General features: G+C 39.3%; 1 protein-coding gene and 1 long non-coding RNA gene across 4 annotated transcripts in view; one reads left to right on the top strand and one right to left on the bottom strand.

Moving 5' to 3' along the window:
• Positions 1 to 187: 187 nt before the first annotated feature.
• Positions 188 to 11574, top strand: CSTF1 (cleavage stimulation factor subunit 1). Of its 2 annotated transcripts, none has more exons than XM_039343265.1 (8): positions 188 to 359; positions 1138 to 1262; positions 3344 to 3562; positions 4920 to 5115; positions 6234 to 6511; positions 7640 to 7837; positions 8457 to 8847; positions 10897 to 11574. In XM_039343265.1, the coding sequence occupies exons 1-8, from the start codon at positions 347 to 349 to the stop codon at positions 11154 to 11156; spliced, it is 1680 nt and encodes a 559-aa protein (XP_039199199.1). In that variant the 5' UTR covers positions 188 to 346; the 3' UTR covers positions 11157 to 11574. The 2 variants fall into 2 exon arrangements, with proteins under 2 accessions (XP_039199199.1, XP_039199200.1); XM_039343266.1 differs by lacking the exon at positions 188 to 359 and adding an exon at positions 747 to 884.
• LOC120307949 overlaps positions 6522 to 15954 on the bottom strand; it is a 55248-nt gene continuing 45815 nt past the window's right edge. Inside the window, exons 4-5 of one of the 2 annotated variants that reach the window (XR_005556706.1) lie at positions 14279 to 14401; positions 6522 to 7127 (exon numbers count right to left, since the gene is read on the bottom strand). This is a non-coding gene — a long non-coding RNA (uncharacterized LOC120307949). Of the gene's footprint in view, positions 7128 to 13951; positions 14402 to 15954 lie in introns of those variants that run through there. The other variant, XR_005556705.1, reaches the window with a different exon arrangement.

The following is a 15954-nucleotide window of genomic DNA, read 5'->3' as shown; positions in this document are numbered from 1 at the left end:
GGCGAAGAAGGAACGTAAATGTATCGGACATTTTTACGTTAGAGGCGTACACTGCGCTAATTAATGAAACAGGCGCATGAGTTTTGTCATCCCGCCGCCGGGGGCGTTCGGCCTCGCTTTTCGTCAACGCAAATTGCGCAGTTTCTCAAGCAACGGCAGCCGGCTTCTAACGGCGGCGCGTCTGTCAGGCCAGGACTGAAGGAGACTCTAGGCTGCTTACCTTCCCACTCTCGGACACGCTTTTAGACGAAAGCCTCTGCCGCAAAATCTGAATGAGTCAATTCCTTTACATGAGTGGACCCCCTTGAAAGCTGCTGCAGGTTACATTTCAGCCATTGACACAGGCATGATTATGACAGGTTGGATGTATATGATGGATCCACATCACTAATCTGGTGCAGACCTTTAATTATAGGCAGAAGAACAGTAGCTTCGCCTTATTTCTTACTACTTAATAAAATTGGTCTGCCTTTGAGCATAAGAAGAGCCAAACAAGCCATGGATGAATTAGATCAGTCATGATTGTTGCTGGATGTCTGTTTTGGAATTTGTCACCAGTTTTGCAATTGTCAGGGACCATTGTGCTTTTATGGACAATGTGTGATCTCCACAAAGTGCATCAAGAGCAAAGGCAGAAGAGTTTCAGTGTGGCATTTTATAACACACTGATTTTTTTAAAAGGATGCTTGTGATTTTCCTGCATTTTATAATCCTAATGTGTTTTACAAGTTAAGGAATAAGGGTCTGCATGAAGATTTTTTCCTCTTTATTTGAACAGTAACATACAATGGGATTGTATAATTTCTGAGTCAAGCAAGAGTCATTTTGCGATCGAGGAACTTTCCCTCCAAAAGCAAAAAGAGAGGGGGAGAAATTGAACTACGGTATGTTGAATTTTTCAAAATAAGTACCTCCAGTACAGTGAATACTGGCATTGTTTTGTCATATCAAGTTAGCAGTTCTTCACTGTTTTCTAAAACAAGCAATTTTTAGAAGTACCCATGAACTTAAAAAAAAATTTTTTCCAGTCCTCTAAAAAGGCAACATATTGAAAGTGTAGATTGATGTGCTCTTTATGAAGAATGTAAAGAACAGATTTCAAATGTGTGACTATTATATGATATATTATTCTCTCAGAAAGAATGTCAAGTCGTCGTATCACTCCACCATGTGACAGGCGGCAGCTTCCATGGGGCATGACTGGCATGGACTCACCCACTGGTGAACTGCGGCCAATGAGATTACCATTTCTTGAAGCCGATGTAAGTAGAATTGTTCTTTTGGATTAGTGTAATTTGGCATGCTGATGTGTAAATACCATAAATATTGAAGATACTGAAGATTGAATAAGAAAAAACCTGCTAGATTTATTTATAAAACAAATTTATATAGCCACCTAATTTACACATAGACAGCTCTAGGAAGCCTACACATTTTTTTAAAAAATCCATTATATAATAAATGCCCATTAAAAAAACCCATCCCACCCCCATGGCAGCAACAACACAATCAAATCAGCCACTTGATCCACTCCATCTCCATTTGTATTCCCCAGGTCTGCTGACAAACCATATTTTTTAGGGCTTTTCAGAAAACCAGTAGGGTGAGGGCTAGCTGTACCTCAGGGGGAATGATGCATAAAAAGGGTCACCACTGAGAAGGTCAATGGTCAAACCAAAGACTGACATAGTCCACATTATTGTTATTCTACAGATACTCCTGAAAACCTTTAAGCAACTATTATTTATAATATGATCTTTTTTTCTCAGCAAATTATACTGAAAGGTGTGTTGTTTAACAGAGGCTATGTAATGAAAATTAAGCCTAACCCATTCACATTCCTCAAATTTTCTAAGATTGCAAAACTGGAGTGACCAGCTTGAATTTATCTACATTTAAATAGGTAGAGAACTGGAGATTCACAGCTAGACTTAAGTTTTCGTTTTTCTCTCAAATTCAAATTAAACTGATTGGATTCTACTGCTGAGTAACAATTTCTAGGAATCTGGAACTTTCTTAAATTAGTATCTTATTTAAGAGGAGGGAATCTATTCCTCAGCCTTTAAGTTTCATTCCACATTATAAATATTACACAGAATCATAGCATTTCATAAAGTACAGTAAGCCCAAAGCTGGTGTCTATCAGATGTATTGGACAGACAATTCCCAGCACTTTGGCTGGAAATAAAACCTCCAATGTATACAATACATACCACTGACCTCAGGATCTTTACAATATTTATTTCATTCATATAGCTGCCCAAAACATAATTCTGGTTTTGGGGATACAAAACTCACTTAGCAAAATACAGAACAGTGCATGTCATACTTTATTATTGAACAAGTAGTCCTCAACTTACAACAGTTCATTTAGTGACCCTTTGAAGTTACAAGGGCACTGAAAAAAGTGACTTATGATCGTTTTTCACACAAACATTACAGTACCCCTATGGTCACATGATCAAAATTCAGACACATGGCAACTGACACATATTTGATGGTTGCCATGTCCTGGGGTCATGGGATCCCTTTTGTGACTTTCTGGCAAGCAAAGTCAATGGGGAAACTAGATTCACTTAACCATATTCTTAATTTAGCAACTTCAGTGATTCACATAACAATTGTAGCAAGAAAGATTGTGAAATGCAGCAAAATTCATTCAACAACTATCTCACTTAGCAACATAAATTTTGGACTCAGCTGTGGTCGTAAGTCGAGGGTTACCTGTATTGTGACAGATTTCAAGCTTGTATCCTGAATTAAATATCTTGAATTGAAAAGGAAATAGTTATTTGATATAACCCCTTGGTAGGGATCAGGTTGTCCATGAACAGTACCATGATTTTTTTTACATGAAATCCACCTCAAAACCTGACAATTTGGACTTGTGGTGCCCAGTTTTGAACTTGTGTTTGTAATGGCTGATTGGTTGTGCAGACATGTGCCCTGACTTGAATCCAGGTCAAAATCGTGGATCCAACTGTTCTTCTTCTTTTGGATACTGCTCCTCAACATTTTATTAAGGGGACAGAAATTTAAAGTTTCTCCAGGGGCAAGGGAGCGATGCGGAACGTCAAGTTTCTGCCAGTTCAAACGGTTCTCACGGGCCCAGTTGCCCAGCTTAAACAAAAGCCAGAGCAAAGGGGAGGGTATCGTTTTTGACAGGCTACTAGGAAGCCTCGTCCCTTTGCTCCCTTCTCTTCTTGGATTCCCGGGCTTCGTTTCAGCTACGGTAAGAAAATCAAGTTCAGCCAGGCTTTGATTTCATGAATCAGAACGTGCGTATTTTACGCAGAGCAATCTCTGGCTCTTTGTGAGATTGATTAGCTTTCCCTTCTTCCAGCCGCGGCTTCAATCGATGTGTGGAGGCTCGATGCAGCAGCCTGTTCGACGGAGCGGTCCTCGGGCCAGACTGCTGCTACCGCCGCCGCCGCCACCACCACAACCGCCGCCACCCCTGCCGCCCGCTCCGCTTCATCTGCCCGCCCAGTCGCCCCTTGACGCCGTCGGGCCCCCAGCAGCCCTTTTGAGCGGAGATCGATCGCGGACGAAGGACGGGCTGGTAAGTGTCGGATCTGGTGGTTCCCGCGTCAGCCGTTCGCTTCTCGCACATGGAAGGCGGGAGAAGGCGGTGCTTTTCCTGCGACGGATAAGCCTCTTGACCTATCCCTGTGGAGATAAAGCCGTCGCTCGGGATGGGGGGGGGGAAAGGTTGAGCGCGATGAAAGCGAGAAGGACTTGGGGACATGTAGTTGGTTGCTACAATCATGGGATTGTAGCAACCCCATGATTGGGGTCTTCAAACCTGGCCGTTTTATGACTTGTGGACTTCAACTCCCAGAATTCTTCAGTCCACAAGTCATAAGAGGGCCAGGTTTGAAGACCCCTGCCCTAAAATAACAAACATGAAAAAGATTTTGATTTAAAGATCTCCAATCCTGTGTAAAGGGAACTCCATCCACCCTTGCCATGTATTACTTATCTAGGCCAGGATTTAATTACTGTGCAGTTGTTTGAAGGAGACCTACAGTATACAGGTAGTCTTCAACTTGCAACAATTCGTTTAGTGATCATTCAAAGTTACAACTGAAAAAAAGTGATTGGTGACTGTTTTCCCACACTTACGACCGTTGTAACATCCTCGTGATCATGTGATGAAAATTCAGAGGCTTGGCAACTGACTCAGACCTAGGAGGGTTGCTGCGTGCTAAGGTCATGTGAACATCTTTTGGAATCTTTTAACAAGCAAAATGAATGGGGAAGCCAGGTTCATTTAACAGCCGTGTTACTAACTTATCAACTGTGGTGATTTGCTTAACAACTATGGCAAGAAAGGTCTTAAAATGGGGTAAAACTCACTTAACAAATCCCTCACTTAACAACAGAAATGTTGGGCTCATTTGTGATCATAAGCCAAGGACTACCTGTACAGTTCACGAAAACTCTGCAGCCTTTGTATTCAGGCATTAGCACAGCACACCAAATATCAGTTTATTATTAGACTTGAGTGCAAATAGCTTGCAGGTAAGGTTGTCTAAAGGCCTACTGCATTTCCTACAATAGGTGAGATTCCCTGCTTGAATCATCTGGGGAAATCTGTCTTAAGTACCTGATGTCTGAAAAAGGGGAGGGGGGAAGTTTCTCTGTGGTTGCAGTCTTGACTTTTCTATGGTTAGAAAAATCAGTCTTTCCTACTCCTTCCTAATATTCTGTCACTACGTACTACCCATATATTTTATACCGGTACTTGTTCATATAAAAATATTGTTTTCTGATATTATGGGTTTTTTTGTCACCTAGTTCATTTGTCACCAGTATTTTATCATTCTGTTTGGGGATTTTTTTTTTCTGAAAAACAGAAAATAGATATATATTTTTTAATTTTGTCATACATGTAAACAATATTATTTTTGTTTTAGATACCTGGAAGGCAACCTTTGTTCACAATGTATAGGCCAAAAGTAAGCCTTAAAGACCGGCAACAACTTTACAGGCTTATTATTAGTCAACTGTTATATGATGGATATATCAATATTGCTAATGGTCTGATAAATGAAGTAAAGCCACAATCTGTCTGTGCACCCTCTGAACAACTGTTGCATCTTATTAAACTAGGTAAGTTGAAACATCAGTAAACAAAAATAAGATGTTACAGTAATATCATTTTATGTGATGCTAAATTTGGTTATAGTTCTTTCCACGCTGAAAACCATTATTTTAATATGACCGCTCCCACCTACCATTAATTAAATATCATGGCTGTGCAGAGATTCGGAATCAAGGGCAAAATGTAATTCGGCTGTAGGTGACAACTATAAAAGTCCAGAAAAAGATGCAGCTGCTTAAGATACTTCCCAATGGTCCTACATATACCCTTTGAATTCACATGAATCTAAATCTCTGCACCTCTAGTTTGCTTATTTGATTGATTGATTGATTGATCAATTGAACCAACCATCTCATGTGATTCTGGACAACTTACAATAAAATAGATAAACCAAAGGCAGTGCAAAAAGTGAAAACCCATAGTAGCCAGGAATCATAAAACCCATTATTATTTTAAACAAGAGACTGTCACTCAGGCCACCAGACTCAGGCACTGAAGCAAGTCTTTGGTTCTGTCTTCTAAAACAATGTTGAGCAATATTCCAACCAATTGTCCAGTAATGATGTAATTCTAATTGACTTTTAGAACTTTTTCTGAAGTATTTCTAACCTTCTGACTTTAAATGGTTGCCAGTCTAGCTGTAATGTCAAACTATACATTGCTATAACTATAAAGGTCCCTCCTTTACCTGCCTTTTTCCTACTGTTTTGCAGATTCCCAGACTACCTTTTTTATTGGTTTAAAATTTTGATTTGCATGGAAATGAATGACGTGCTATGATTTGCACAATAAAGAGAAGAAAGTAATTCAATTGTGGGAAGGAAAGAGCACACAAAGCAAGTTGTGCTCATGTATTCTAAAGCAATACTTAGCTTTATGTTTGAATCAAATCAATGCTAGAAGAAATAATCATTTTTATTTGATAAGCATTCTCTATTCAGCTTATCTATAAATATTAAAATTCTATGCATTAACTTTACACTTACTATACCTTTTATAAGTTTCCTGTAATTTGTAATCTACAGTTATTTTGATGCAGTCTAAAATTGCATTTGCTTCTTGTACATTATTGAATCAACCTCGTTTTATATTTAAAAAATAAAGTTTGGTGCATTCTATCTTCCAGGAATGGAAAATGATGATAGTGCAGTTCAGTATGCAATTGGACGCTCTGATACAGTAGCTCCTGGAACTGGAATTGACTTGGAGTTTGATGCAGATGTACAGACTATGTCCCCAGAAGCATCTGAATATGAGACGTGTTATGTCACATCTCACAAAGGACCATGTCGTGTAGCTACATATAGCAGAGATGGACAGTTAATTGCTACAGGATCAGCTGATGCATCAATAAAAATACTTGATACCGAAAGAATGTTAGCAAAAAGTGCTATGCCCATTGAGGTAAATATTGAAGTAGTGTGAATCCATATTGTTGCTTCAGCTCTTTGTTGATCATCTGCTGTTCTCATAAAGAGATGCTGAATGCTGCATGGAGAGACTGTTCGGCAACCTTCAGAATTCAGGCTCTAGTTTAAAAATTTAAAAATACATATTTTCCTTAGATTTCAATGAAGGTCCATAACTTTATAGAAAAACTATAGCAGAAAGTACAAATAATTGCAGATATGGTTGTGGATGGTCTTTGGATATTCACTCTTGCTGGGGATATGGGAAGGATTAAGCTCCCCTCTGTTGTTCACTTTCTGAATTTAAATCCTTTTTATAATATCTAAACAGAGCTTTATTTCTTATTTTCCCCTACCTATTCCCCTGTTCCTTTCACCTTACTGCCATCCAGTTTTGTTCTTCACAGAAAATTCTTTGTACAAATTTTTGGGGAGAATTTTGATCTACAAAACTTGTTTTCAAAATAGTTAAAAATATGCTCTGAACTTATACAAATGGTAGCATCCAATGGTTCTTGGCTGATTTCATAATTGAGGCAGGATTGGCCTTAGTGGTATTTAGATCTGGAAATTCCAGGATTGTTGGCTTGATTGGAGAATTGAAAGATACTCTGGAAGAAGGCAATAGTAAAATGCTTCAATAACACTTTCAAAAAAAATGGATGTGTCAAGATTAATTTGATAAATATTATGGCTTATGCTCTGGGAATAACAGAAAAATTCCCCCAAAATAATTTCTTTAGAAAAGAAGTCCATGTTTATTATTGAAAAACATTCTAGACAAAGTACATTTCTGAATATGCAAAATAATCATATTTTATATTATTTACCATATCAGCCAAGTGGGCTGCCAAGATTTTGAAAAATGCTTACATGGCCACAATCTGCCATGTGGGAGTTTAAATGTATGTTTCAATTTCTTTTTCTCTAATGGGTTTGTATTAGCTTACTTTAAATAATAGGGTCTGTATGAAAGAGAATTAACAGTTGTGAAAAGGTGCTGATCCACTATGTTATTTGTTCTTTAAACTCTCTGCAAAGGAAATTAGTTGTGTATTTCCATGTATTTTATTTTATATATTTAAAAGACTATATTTAAATGCTGTACTTTTAATTTTTACAGGTTATGATGAATGAAACAGCTCAGCAAAACATGGAGAACCATCCAGTTATTAGGACTCTTTACGATCATGTAGATGAGGTCACCTGTTTAGCTTTTCATCCAAATGAACAAATCCTTGCATCTGGATCAAGAGACTACACTCTGAAATTATTTGACTATTCAAAACCATCTGCCAAGAGAGCTTTCAAATATATTCAGGTCAGGTTCTCTAATCACACATTTCTAAGAAATATCATCATAAGATTTGTCTTGCTGGTATTACCAAATATAATTTTTAGATAGAAGGACATAAATCATACTTGATGTAGCTTTTCAGACAGTTTTTTAGTTCTTAAATTATGGGTCAAGCATAAGTTTTTTTTTCTATGTAGTTTATTTTAAATACTTGGAACATTGAAAATGAATGAGTACAAAAGAATGAGATAGTTGGCAAAGACTATAATAATGTTTTTCTGTCAAACTTTTTTTTCTGTTGAAAGCTCATCATTATCATCCCAAGCTGCTTGGTGGCAAAACGTGTGTTTTCTATAATCATACCCTTTTGTTTAAAATCTTAAAAATGTTTTTAAAAAATAATAGTCATGCATTTTTAGGGAGAAAAATAAATTTCTCTCCCCCCTCCTTTTTTTTTTCAAATCTCTATCAAATGTATACTTGTACTTGTTCACACTCTGTCTTATATTCTGTCTGACCTGTTCAGATAGCAGTGTCCTTCTCTGGATATGAATTCATTTTATAATAGTGGTTGATATCTAGATATGTTACATTTATAGGATAGTACACTCTAATGTTCATTGTTTGATTTCCAATTAAACAGGAAGCAGAAATGCTGCGCTCTATATCTTTCCATCCTTCTGGAGATTTCATACTTGTTGGGACACAGCATCCTACCCTGAGGCTCTATGATGTTAATACTTTTCAGTGCTTTGTATCTTGCAATCCTCAAGATCAACATACAGATGCTATATGCTCAGTTAATTACAATGCAAGTGCTAACATGTATGTAACAGGCAGCAAAGATGGATGCATCAAATTGTGGGATGGAGTTTCAAATCGTTGTATCACCACTTTTGAGAAGGCACATGATGGTGCTGAAGTCTGTTCTGCCATTTTCTCTAAGAATTCCAAGTACATACTTTCAAGTGGAAAGGATTCTGTGGCTAAACTGTGGGAGATATCAACAGGGAGGACACTAGTCAAATATACAGGTAGGTGAAAAGTAATCTGAACAATATAATCTGACTTTCTTTGCTTTGGCTTTTGTAGTGAATCCTGTAGGTACTTGCATTAAGCTACGTGTATTCATGGACATACATGGATTATAGAAATGCACAATACAAAACTTGTTAGGTAATCACAATTTTTCACATGCCTGATAAGTATAAGTCACGGGTGTCAAATTTGATCACATCATGTGACATATTGTGACAGTTTTTGCCTTTGCGGAGCCGGGGTGGGTGTTGCCTGTGCGTGACGCATCTTATACTCCTGGTGTAAATTACTTTGTGAATCTGGATCACTTTGTTTTACCTCAGAAGAAAGTATGTACTTTCTTTGTTTATCCTAAGTAACTGAATGGTTTATAGTCTAAAAAGTATTTTATAACTTACTTCAACCTACTTTGTACTTCTGAATTGCTATTTCTGTAGATAGCAGATGTTTTTAAGAGAAATTCCTGGGCAAGTTCCTGCATTAACACATGTATTTCAAGTAATAGTTGGTATTAAAATGAAGTTGCTTCTTCATAGAGTCTGTCATCAAATGCAGCACAAAATGTAAACTTGGAATTTCTCTCAATGTTTTTTTCCTCCCTTCACCTTCAGTGTGAAATATTTTTAAGCAGTGTAAAACTCCTAAAAGAATAACTAAAAAACATTTAAACAGATCCATCTTCTGAAATTATCCTGTTTCGTGCTTAAGTTTATAATATATCAAGCCAGCAGGGTGCAGCCAACACTTAACATGCTGAATTGTTGTGTGTACTATACTTTAACAAATAAAACTGGAGAACTTTCATTTCTACATGTGCTGTAATTACAACTGATGTACAAAAACCAGCTTCCTAACACAAGATGCATAACAAAAACTACACTACCTCATTCTAAACCCACTCTCACTAGGGCTAAACTGGGTCTAAGGCCACCCCAGTACACATTGGTATGAATTGAGTGGAAACCACTGTCCCCCCAATCCAGAAAAAAATATTTGTAGGCATTAGTATTGTAAGTTTGGGAAATATATACTGCTCTCTCTCTCTCTTTCCCATCTCATATTGTATACATGGATTTCACAGGGTTTTTTTGTACAGATAACCATAGCAATCTATTTTTTCTTTTAAAAAAACAGATATAGATGAAAGATAGCATATAGTCTTTCCTTAACAATACCAATTTCCTTAATCAGTAAAAACAAAATCCAGATTCTGGCTATTTTTAAAAAACTAAGTCAATATGTTATCCTTCTTACACCCTTGTATTATCTTCTTTTGGGAGTTAAGCTATACCTTGAATGGCCGAGTTTCATTCTACTCTTGAAATAACAGCTGGCTTGAAATTATAGCAGTTCTTCATTGTTTGTGATAAATGATTATAATAGAGGAAATTCACATCCTTTTACACTCAGGAGAAAGTTTGAAAGATAAGTTGAGCTTGAATGCTGATAACTTCATTTGATATGTCAAGGTAGTTTTCATGGCAGCAATAGATAAGTTGCTTCTTGATTATTATGTCAGTCTCCCAGCCCAGGCCTATAACTTTAGTCAGTGGTGGGATTCAAATATGTGAACAACCGGTTCTCTGTATGGATGCCACTTCTGGAAGTCTGTTCTGGGCCTGGGCAACAAAAATTAGCTACCTGTTCTGCCGAAGTGGTGCAAACTGGCTGAATCCCACCACTGACTTTAGTATTTAGTAAAGTCTTCCAATCAGATACCATCCAGGCCTGATTCTGTTAAGCTTCTGGATTCAGAAAAGGTCATGTGAGAAATAAAGTCCTATTAAGTCCTGTGAATTTGGAGGAGCAAATACTCTACACTAAAGAATATGAACTAGTCTGGACTTCGGGAAACACTGAGGATTTTCTTTGCTATGAATATTCTTGCTGACCTTACTAATGAATATGTTGCCCATGATAGGAGATTTGACATTTTTATTGTTGGGCTTTAATACTTAAAAATATTGAATCCACCCAGCAAAGGATGGAATATGTGAATGAATACTATATAATTAATTGCATACAATATGCTGTTAAACCTACAGGAGCTGGCCTGAGTGGACGCCAGGTTCATAGGACACAGGCTGTTTTTAATCACACCGAAGACTATGTGCTCCTTCCAGATGAAAGGACCATTAGCCTTTGCTGCTGGGATTCACGAACAGCGGAACGAAGAAATCTTCTTTCCTTGGGGCATAACAGCATAGTTCGCTGCATTGTCCATTCGCCTACAAATCCTGGGTTTATGACTTGCAGTGATGACTATAGAGCTCGATTTTGGTACCGAAGATCGACCACAGATTAAAACAGCAGTTCTGAAACATTTGCTCAAATTTTATTCCATTTTCTTTTACAAATAATTCTGTTTTTATTATGATTTATTTAAGAAGTTTGAAAATGGATCACCTGTAAGAAAGAAACAAGCCCAATACCTTAAGGGTATTTTTAAAGTTATGGTCTTATATTTTATTTTATTTTTTTTAAAAAAAGAACCCGTAAACTTAATTTTTTTCTTAAGTGTACAAGTCCGCCCATTTTTACCACTTGAAAATCTTTTGGTTTTGTGTTTTTAACAAAACATTTAATATTCTTGATTTCCTTGGATATACAAGTAATTGCCTAGTTCTGACTTGTAATTTTGTACTGTACTTTAATGTTTTATTATTCTTTAGATGATTTACCTCTGCTAGCCTATAGTTCTCTTATTAAAACTGATTCTTACAGCAGTGTGTCTTTGTTTTCTTAGAATTAACTATTTGTTGTTTCTGCATCATAATCCCAAATAAGGAACACATGTTATGACTGCAAAATACATCTAAGAAGTTTTGGTTAATCACGTGCCTTCTCTGAGCTAAGAATGGTTTGAAGATGACATTTCATCACTAAGCTATACATAACAAACAAACTGCAAATTGGAATTTAATCTGTTCTAAGACTTGGAATGGATAATATGCTAGGAAAAACAGTACAGCTAATAAAAAATGTATTAAAACAAGTTCATCTTCATCCCCCTTCATTTACAGATAAGCTATTCAGACATACTCTTAAATATTCAGCCAATATAGTTTATTTTCCAGACTGAATTTTCACATAAGAACATTTAGAGTCAAGGCATATTCCTTGTGTCAACTGAGAAACAATGTTTGTATGGGATGATATTTTGCTCAAAGAGTACCCTAGGACATAGTTTAGTAAGCTGCAAATAGTTAAGATTTGAACAATAAACATTTTATAAACCACAATGGCTAAGTTCACACAAGGTGCTAAATTATGTAGTTGGCTTAGTGCAAAATAGCAAATTTGAAAATGAGCAGTGATATTGCACCAATACTCCTCTCAGCTTCCCAAAGCCTTGCTTTTAAGACAGTCTTGACAAAAGTAATTTTATTCCAGAGAAGCATTAAAACAGACTTATTTCTAACAGGAAGTAAGCCTGTTGAATGTTGTGTAAACAATTCAAAAAGAGGAAGGGACTGTCAGATCTACTGATTTTGGGGTTACATTTCTCACACTTGGGATTAGAACTGTCACACATTAACAATTGCTGTCTAGTTCTAATGGGAGTTGGAGATTGTCTATCTTCAGATGGTTGTGTTTGCATGAATTTGAACCACAAGCCAGCCATATTTTAGCTTAGTGGGCTGTCCTCGACTTAACAGTTCATTTAGTGACCACTCAAAGTTATAACAGCATTGAAAAACATGACTTATGACCATTTTTCATGGTTACCACCTTTGGAGCATCCCCATGATCATGTGATCAGATGCTTGGCAACTGGTTTGTGGTTATGACCGTTGCTGTGTCCCAAGGTCATGTGAAACCCAGATTCACTTAGCAAGCATGCTACTAACTTAACTGCAGTGATTGACTTAACAGCTGTGGCAAGAAAGGTCATAAAATGGAGCAAAACTCACTTAACAAATGTCTCAATTAACAACAGAAATGTTGGACTCAATTGTGGTTGAAAGTCAAGGACTACCTGTATTTCATCATTTCATGAAAACCAGGAAAAGTGTTGAGTAAACCAGGATTAGGCTAATGTACGAACACTGCAACAAGAAGAAGCAATACCCTCTAGATGCTTTTTCCCCCCATTGGAGAGAATTTTAAATTGGACATAGTTGAAGCAAGGGATTGAGCAATAGCAATAGTGTCCACCATTTAGGGGCATCTTATTCAAGGGCCACCGGGCCTGGAACGTTTGTCCCCAAAAATCCGACTAGGCCAGACATGTCAAACTCGTGACGTCACATGACATTGTGCAACGTATCGGGATGGTTTTGCCACTGTCAGCAATGAGGTGGGCACGGCTTCCAGATGACGCATCCGGCCCATGGGCCAGCAGTTTGACACCTCTGGACTAGGCACCTAAGAGTGAATAACGATCAGGAAATAATATTTAATAATTTAATACCAAAAAAGTGAGTGAAGCAGAAGAGACAAATGCATGGCTCAGCAGCCATTTCTAAACCCCCTTTGTTCCAGAAACAGTTCTAGATGACAGCTCTAAATGCCCCCGTCGTAAGGTGACCAACCGTCCTCCTTTAGGGAGGACAGTCCTCCTTTTGTGAGTTCTGTCCTCCCTCGAAAAGTGTCCTACATGTCCTCCTTTTCGATATTTGAAGACTAATCTGCAGGGCTTTTTTTTCTCATAGAATGCTCAGAACGGCGTTCCGGCACCTTTTTTTTTTGATGTTTTTTTTTTCAACTTTTGCATGAGCTGTGCTATTCCCCCTATTGGCTTTCCAAAGCCAATAGGAATTGCTGCTGAGCGTGCCAAAACACCTGGCCGACAAACTTTGCACATGTAAGTTGTCTGCAGCGAAGGCAAATTGGCAGGAATTTTGCATCCCTCCCTGCTACCCAACTACACCATCTCCTAGTTAGTCCCGAAGATACCTGGAGGAGACTGGAGCGGCAACGCCACAGTAACTTTCTCTTGATCCTCGGCCTTGCTAGGGCAATAATGGCTGTGGGCACCAGAGGCAGGGGTGGCGGGGCTGCTGTGGGCGGGGGTGTGAGGGGCAGCAGTGGCCAGCTGCCCCCTGTGCTGTGGGAGCCGCGGGGCCTGCTCTACACGGGGCTGTGCAGGGTGGGTAGTAGTGCTGGCGGGGCGGCTGCAGGCGGGGTGTGTCGATGGGCTGCCGCCCCCGGGGCCGGAGCTGGCGCAGCTGGTGCTTTGGGAGCCACGGGGGCCGCTCTACATGGGGAAGCAATGCTGGCAGGGCAGCTCCGGGCGGGGTTGCGGCATGTAAGCATAATTGCAATATAAAATGTTATTGTTACAAATGTTTTTTATTATGCATTTATTATATTATAGTGTATTCTGTATTGTTGCAATGAATAAAATGTTTCTTTTATTTACGATATTTTTTCTTCAATTTATTTGTGTCCTCCTTTTCATTGTAAAAAAGTTGGTCACCTTACCTGTCGGGTATAAATTAAAGATGAGGAGGGGACCATCTGCAGCTGATTTACTTTCATTTTACCTGCTTACTCTTATTTTCAGCATGTACCCAGCAGATGTGGAGACAGAGAAAAAAAAAAAGCCTAAGGAAAAATAAACCATAGTTTGAGATAAAGGGATGGGGAAAGTTAACAATGCGATTAATAATTAAACAAATGTGATACACAATCATACCCTCCATTTCCACGGTTCAAGCCCAAGTGTATGAGAGAGAGGGATCAGCTGCCCTGGGAGAACTATGAGCTTTTTAGAATATTTGGAGGGGAACTGGCCAGAAGGGGAAAGATTTGATGGAGCCTGTGGGAATTGGCTTGAAGCTCTTCTTGATTGATCACCCACTCTTGGCCTTGTCTCAGTAAGACTGGCTTGGTGGTATGACTTTGTAGTCTGGGGGTGGGTAATGCAAAAACAGTTGCTACATGCTGCACTCCTTCGCAGATTCGGATGAGATTAGTGAATTTACTACAATGTTTATTGAGAAAACTGCAGACAAGTGGACTGTTATAATATGGCTGAGTTCCTATGTCATAGAATTGAAACACAGTTCAGAAAAAAAAAACCCAAAGGAGATATTAGTAGATGGTTTCACAAACGAGATAAGTTATCATTCTGTTCTTGGAAAAGATTGCACTCATTCTAAAGGGTCAAATTAATACTCTAAGAATTTTATAGTACTGCTTTATACTACACTAGTAAGACCACACTTAGAATACTGTGTGCACTTCCAATCATCACAATGCAAAAAAGATGATGAGACTTTAGAGAACAGCAACAAAGATGATTAGGAGACTGGAGATTAAACCATATGAAGAACATTTGCAGGAACTAGGTAAGTCTAGTCCAGAGGTTCTCAACCTTGGCAACTTTAAGACTTGTGGACTTCAACTCCCAGAATTCCTCAGCCAGCAAAGCTGGCTGAGGGATTCTGGGAGTTGAAGTCCACAAGTCTTAAAGTTGCCAAGGTTGAGAACCCCTGGTCTAGTCTAACAAAGAGAAGGACTGGAGCGGGGGTGGGGGGGATAGGAATCTTCCAATGCTTGCCTCTGCAAATGGAACAGCTTGTCTCTGCAAGCTGTGGGTACTCTATTACTGGAGGTTTTCAAAAATAGATTGGACAAGCATTTATCTGGAATGGTATAGGACAGTGGTGGCGAACTTATGGCACGCGTGCCAGAGGCAGTGCTCGCAGCCCTCTCTGTGGGCATGCGCCCCGTCGCCATAGCCCCACTTCCCCCCATGGCCCCCTCCTCACCAGCAACACCTCTGGAGGAGAGTCGCCCCCAGGTGTGGCCCACGCGGAGCAGCGCAGCCAAGGACATGGCAGCCGGGCAGCAGGGATAAGACTTCACCCTCGCGCCCCGTCGTGTACAGATGATGCTGCAGGGCACAGGCAGAGGGCATGGCTACCATAGTGCTGCTAGGCCGCCTGGGCAATCTGCGGCGGGCCGTGGAGGCGGTTGGTGGCCCTGCGGGTGGGCGGGTGGGGTGGGGGGCAGGGCAGGGCAGGGCAGGGGGGGCAGGAGTGGGGGGGGCAGAGCAGGGGCAGAGGTGGGGGCAGGAAGGAGTGGTGAGGTTTTCGGTCACTTGGTCTCTAAAAGGTTCACCATCATTGGTATAGGGTCTCAAGCAGTGAGTT

This window comes from Crotalus tigris, unplaced genomic scaffold, assembly GCF_016545835.1.
Source record: "Crotalus tigris isolate CLP2741 ecotype Arizona unplaced genomic scaffold, ASM1654583v1 scf7180000017834.3080900, whole genome shotgun sequence".
Taxonomy (NCBI): Eukaryota; Metazoa; Chordata; class Lepidosauria; order Squamata; family Viperidae; genus Crotalus; species Crotalus tigris.
The sequence above is the reverse complement of the archived record's forward strand: the minus strand, read 5'-3'. Positions and strand labels throughout refer to the sequence as shown.

What these genes read in the sequence shown, in the direction of transcription:
- CSTF1 (XM_039343265.1), top strand. An exon ending in CGCGGACGAAGGACGGGCTG is followed by an intron (nt 3,563 to 4,919) that starts GTAAGTGTCGGA and finishes TTTTTGTTTTAG; the next exon opens with ATACCTGGAAGGCAACCTTT. An exon ending in GTTGCATCTTATTAAACTAG is followed by an intron (nt 5,116 to 6,233) that starts GTAAGTTGAAAC and finishes TCTATCTTCCAG; the next exon opens with GAATGGAAAATGATGATAGT.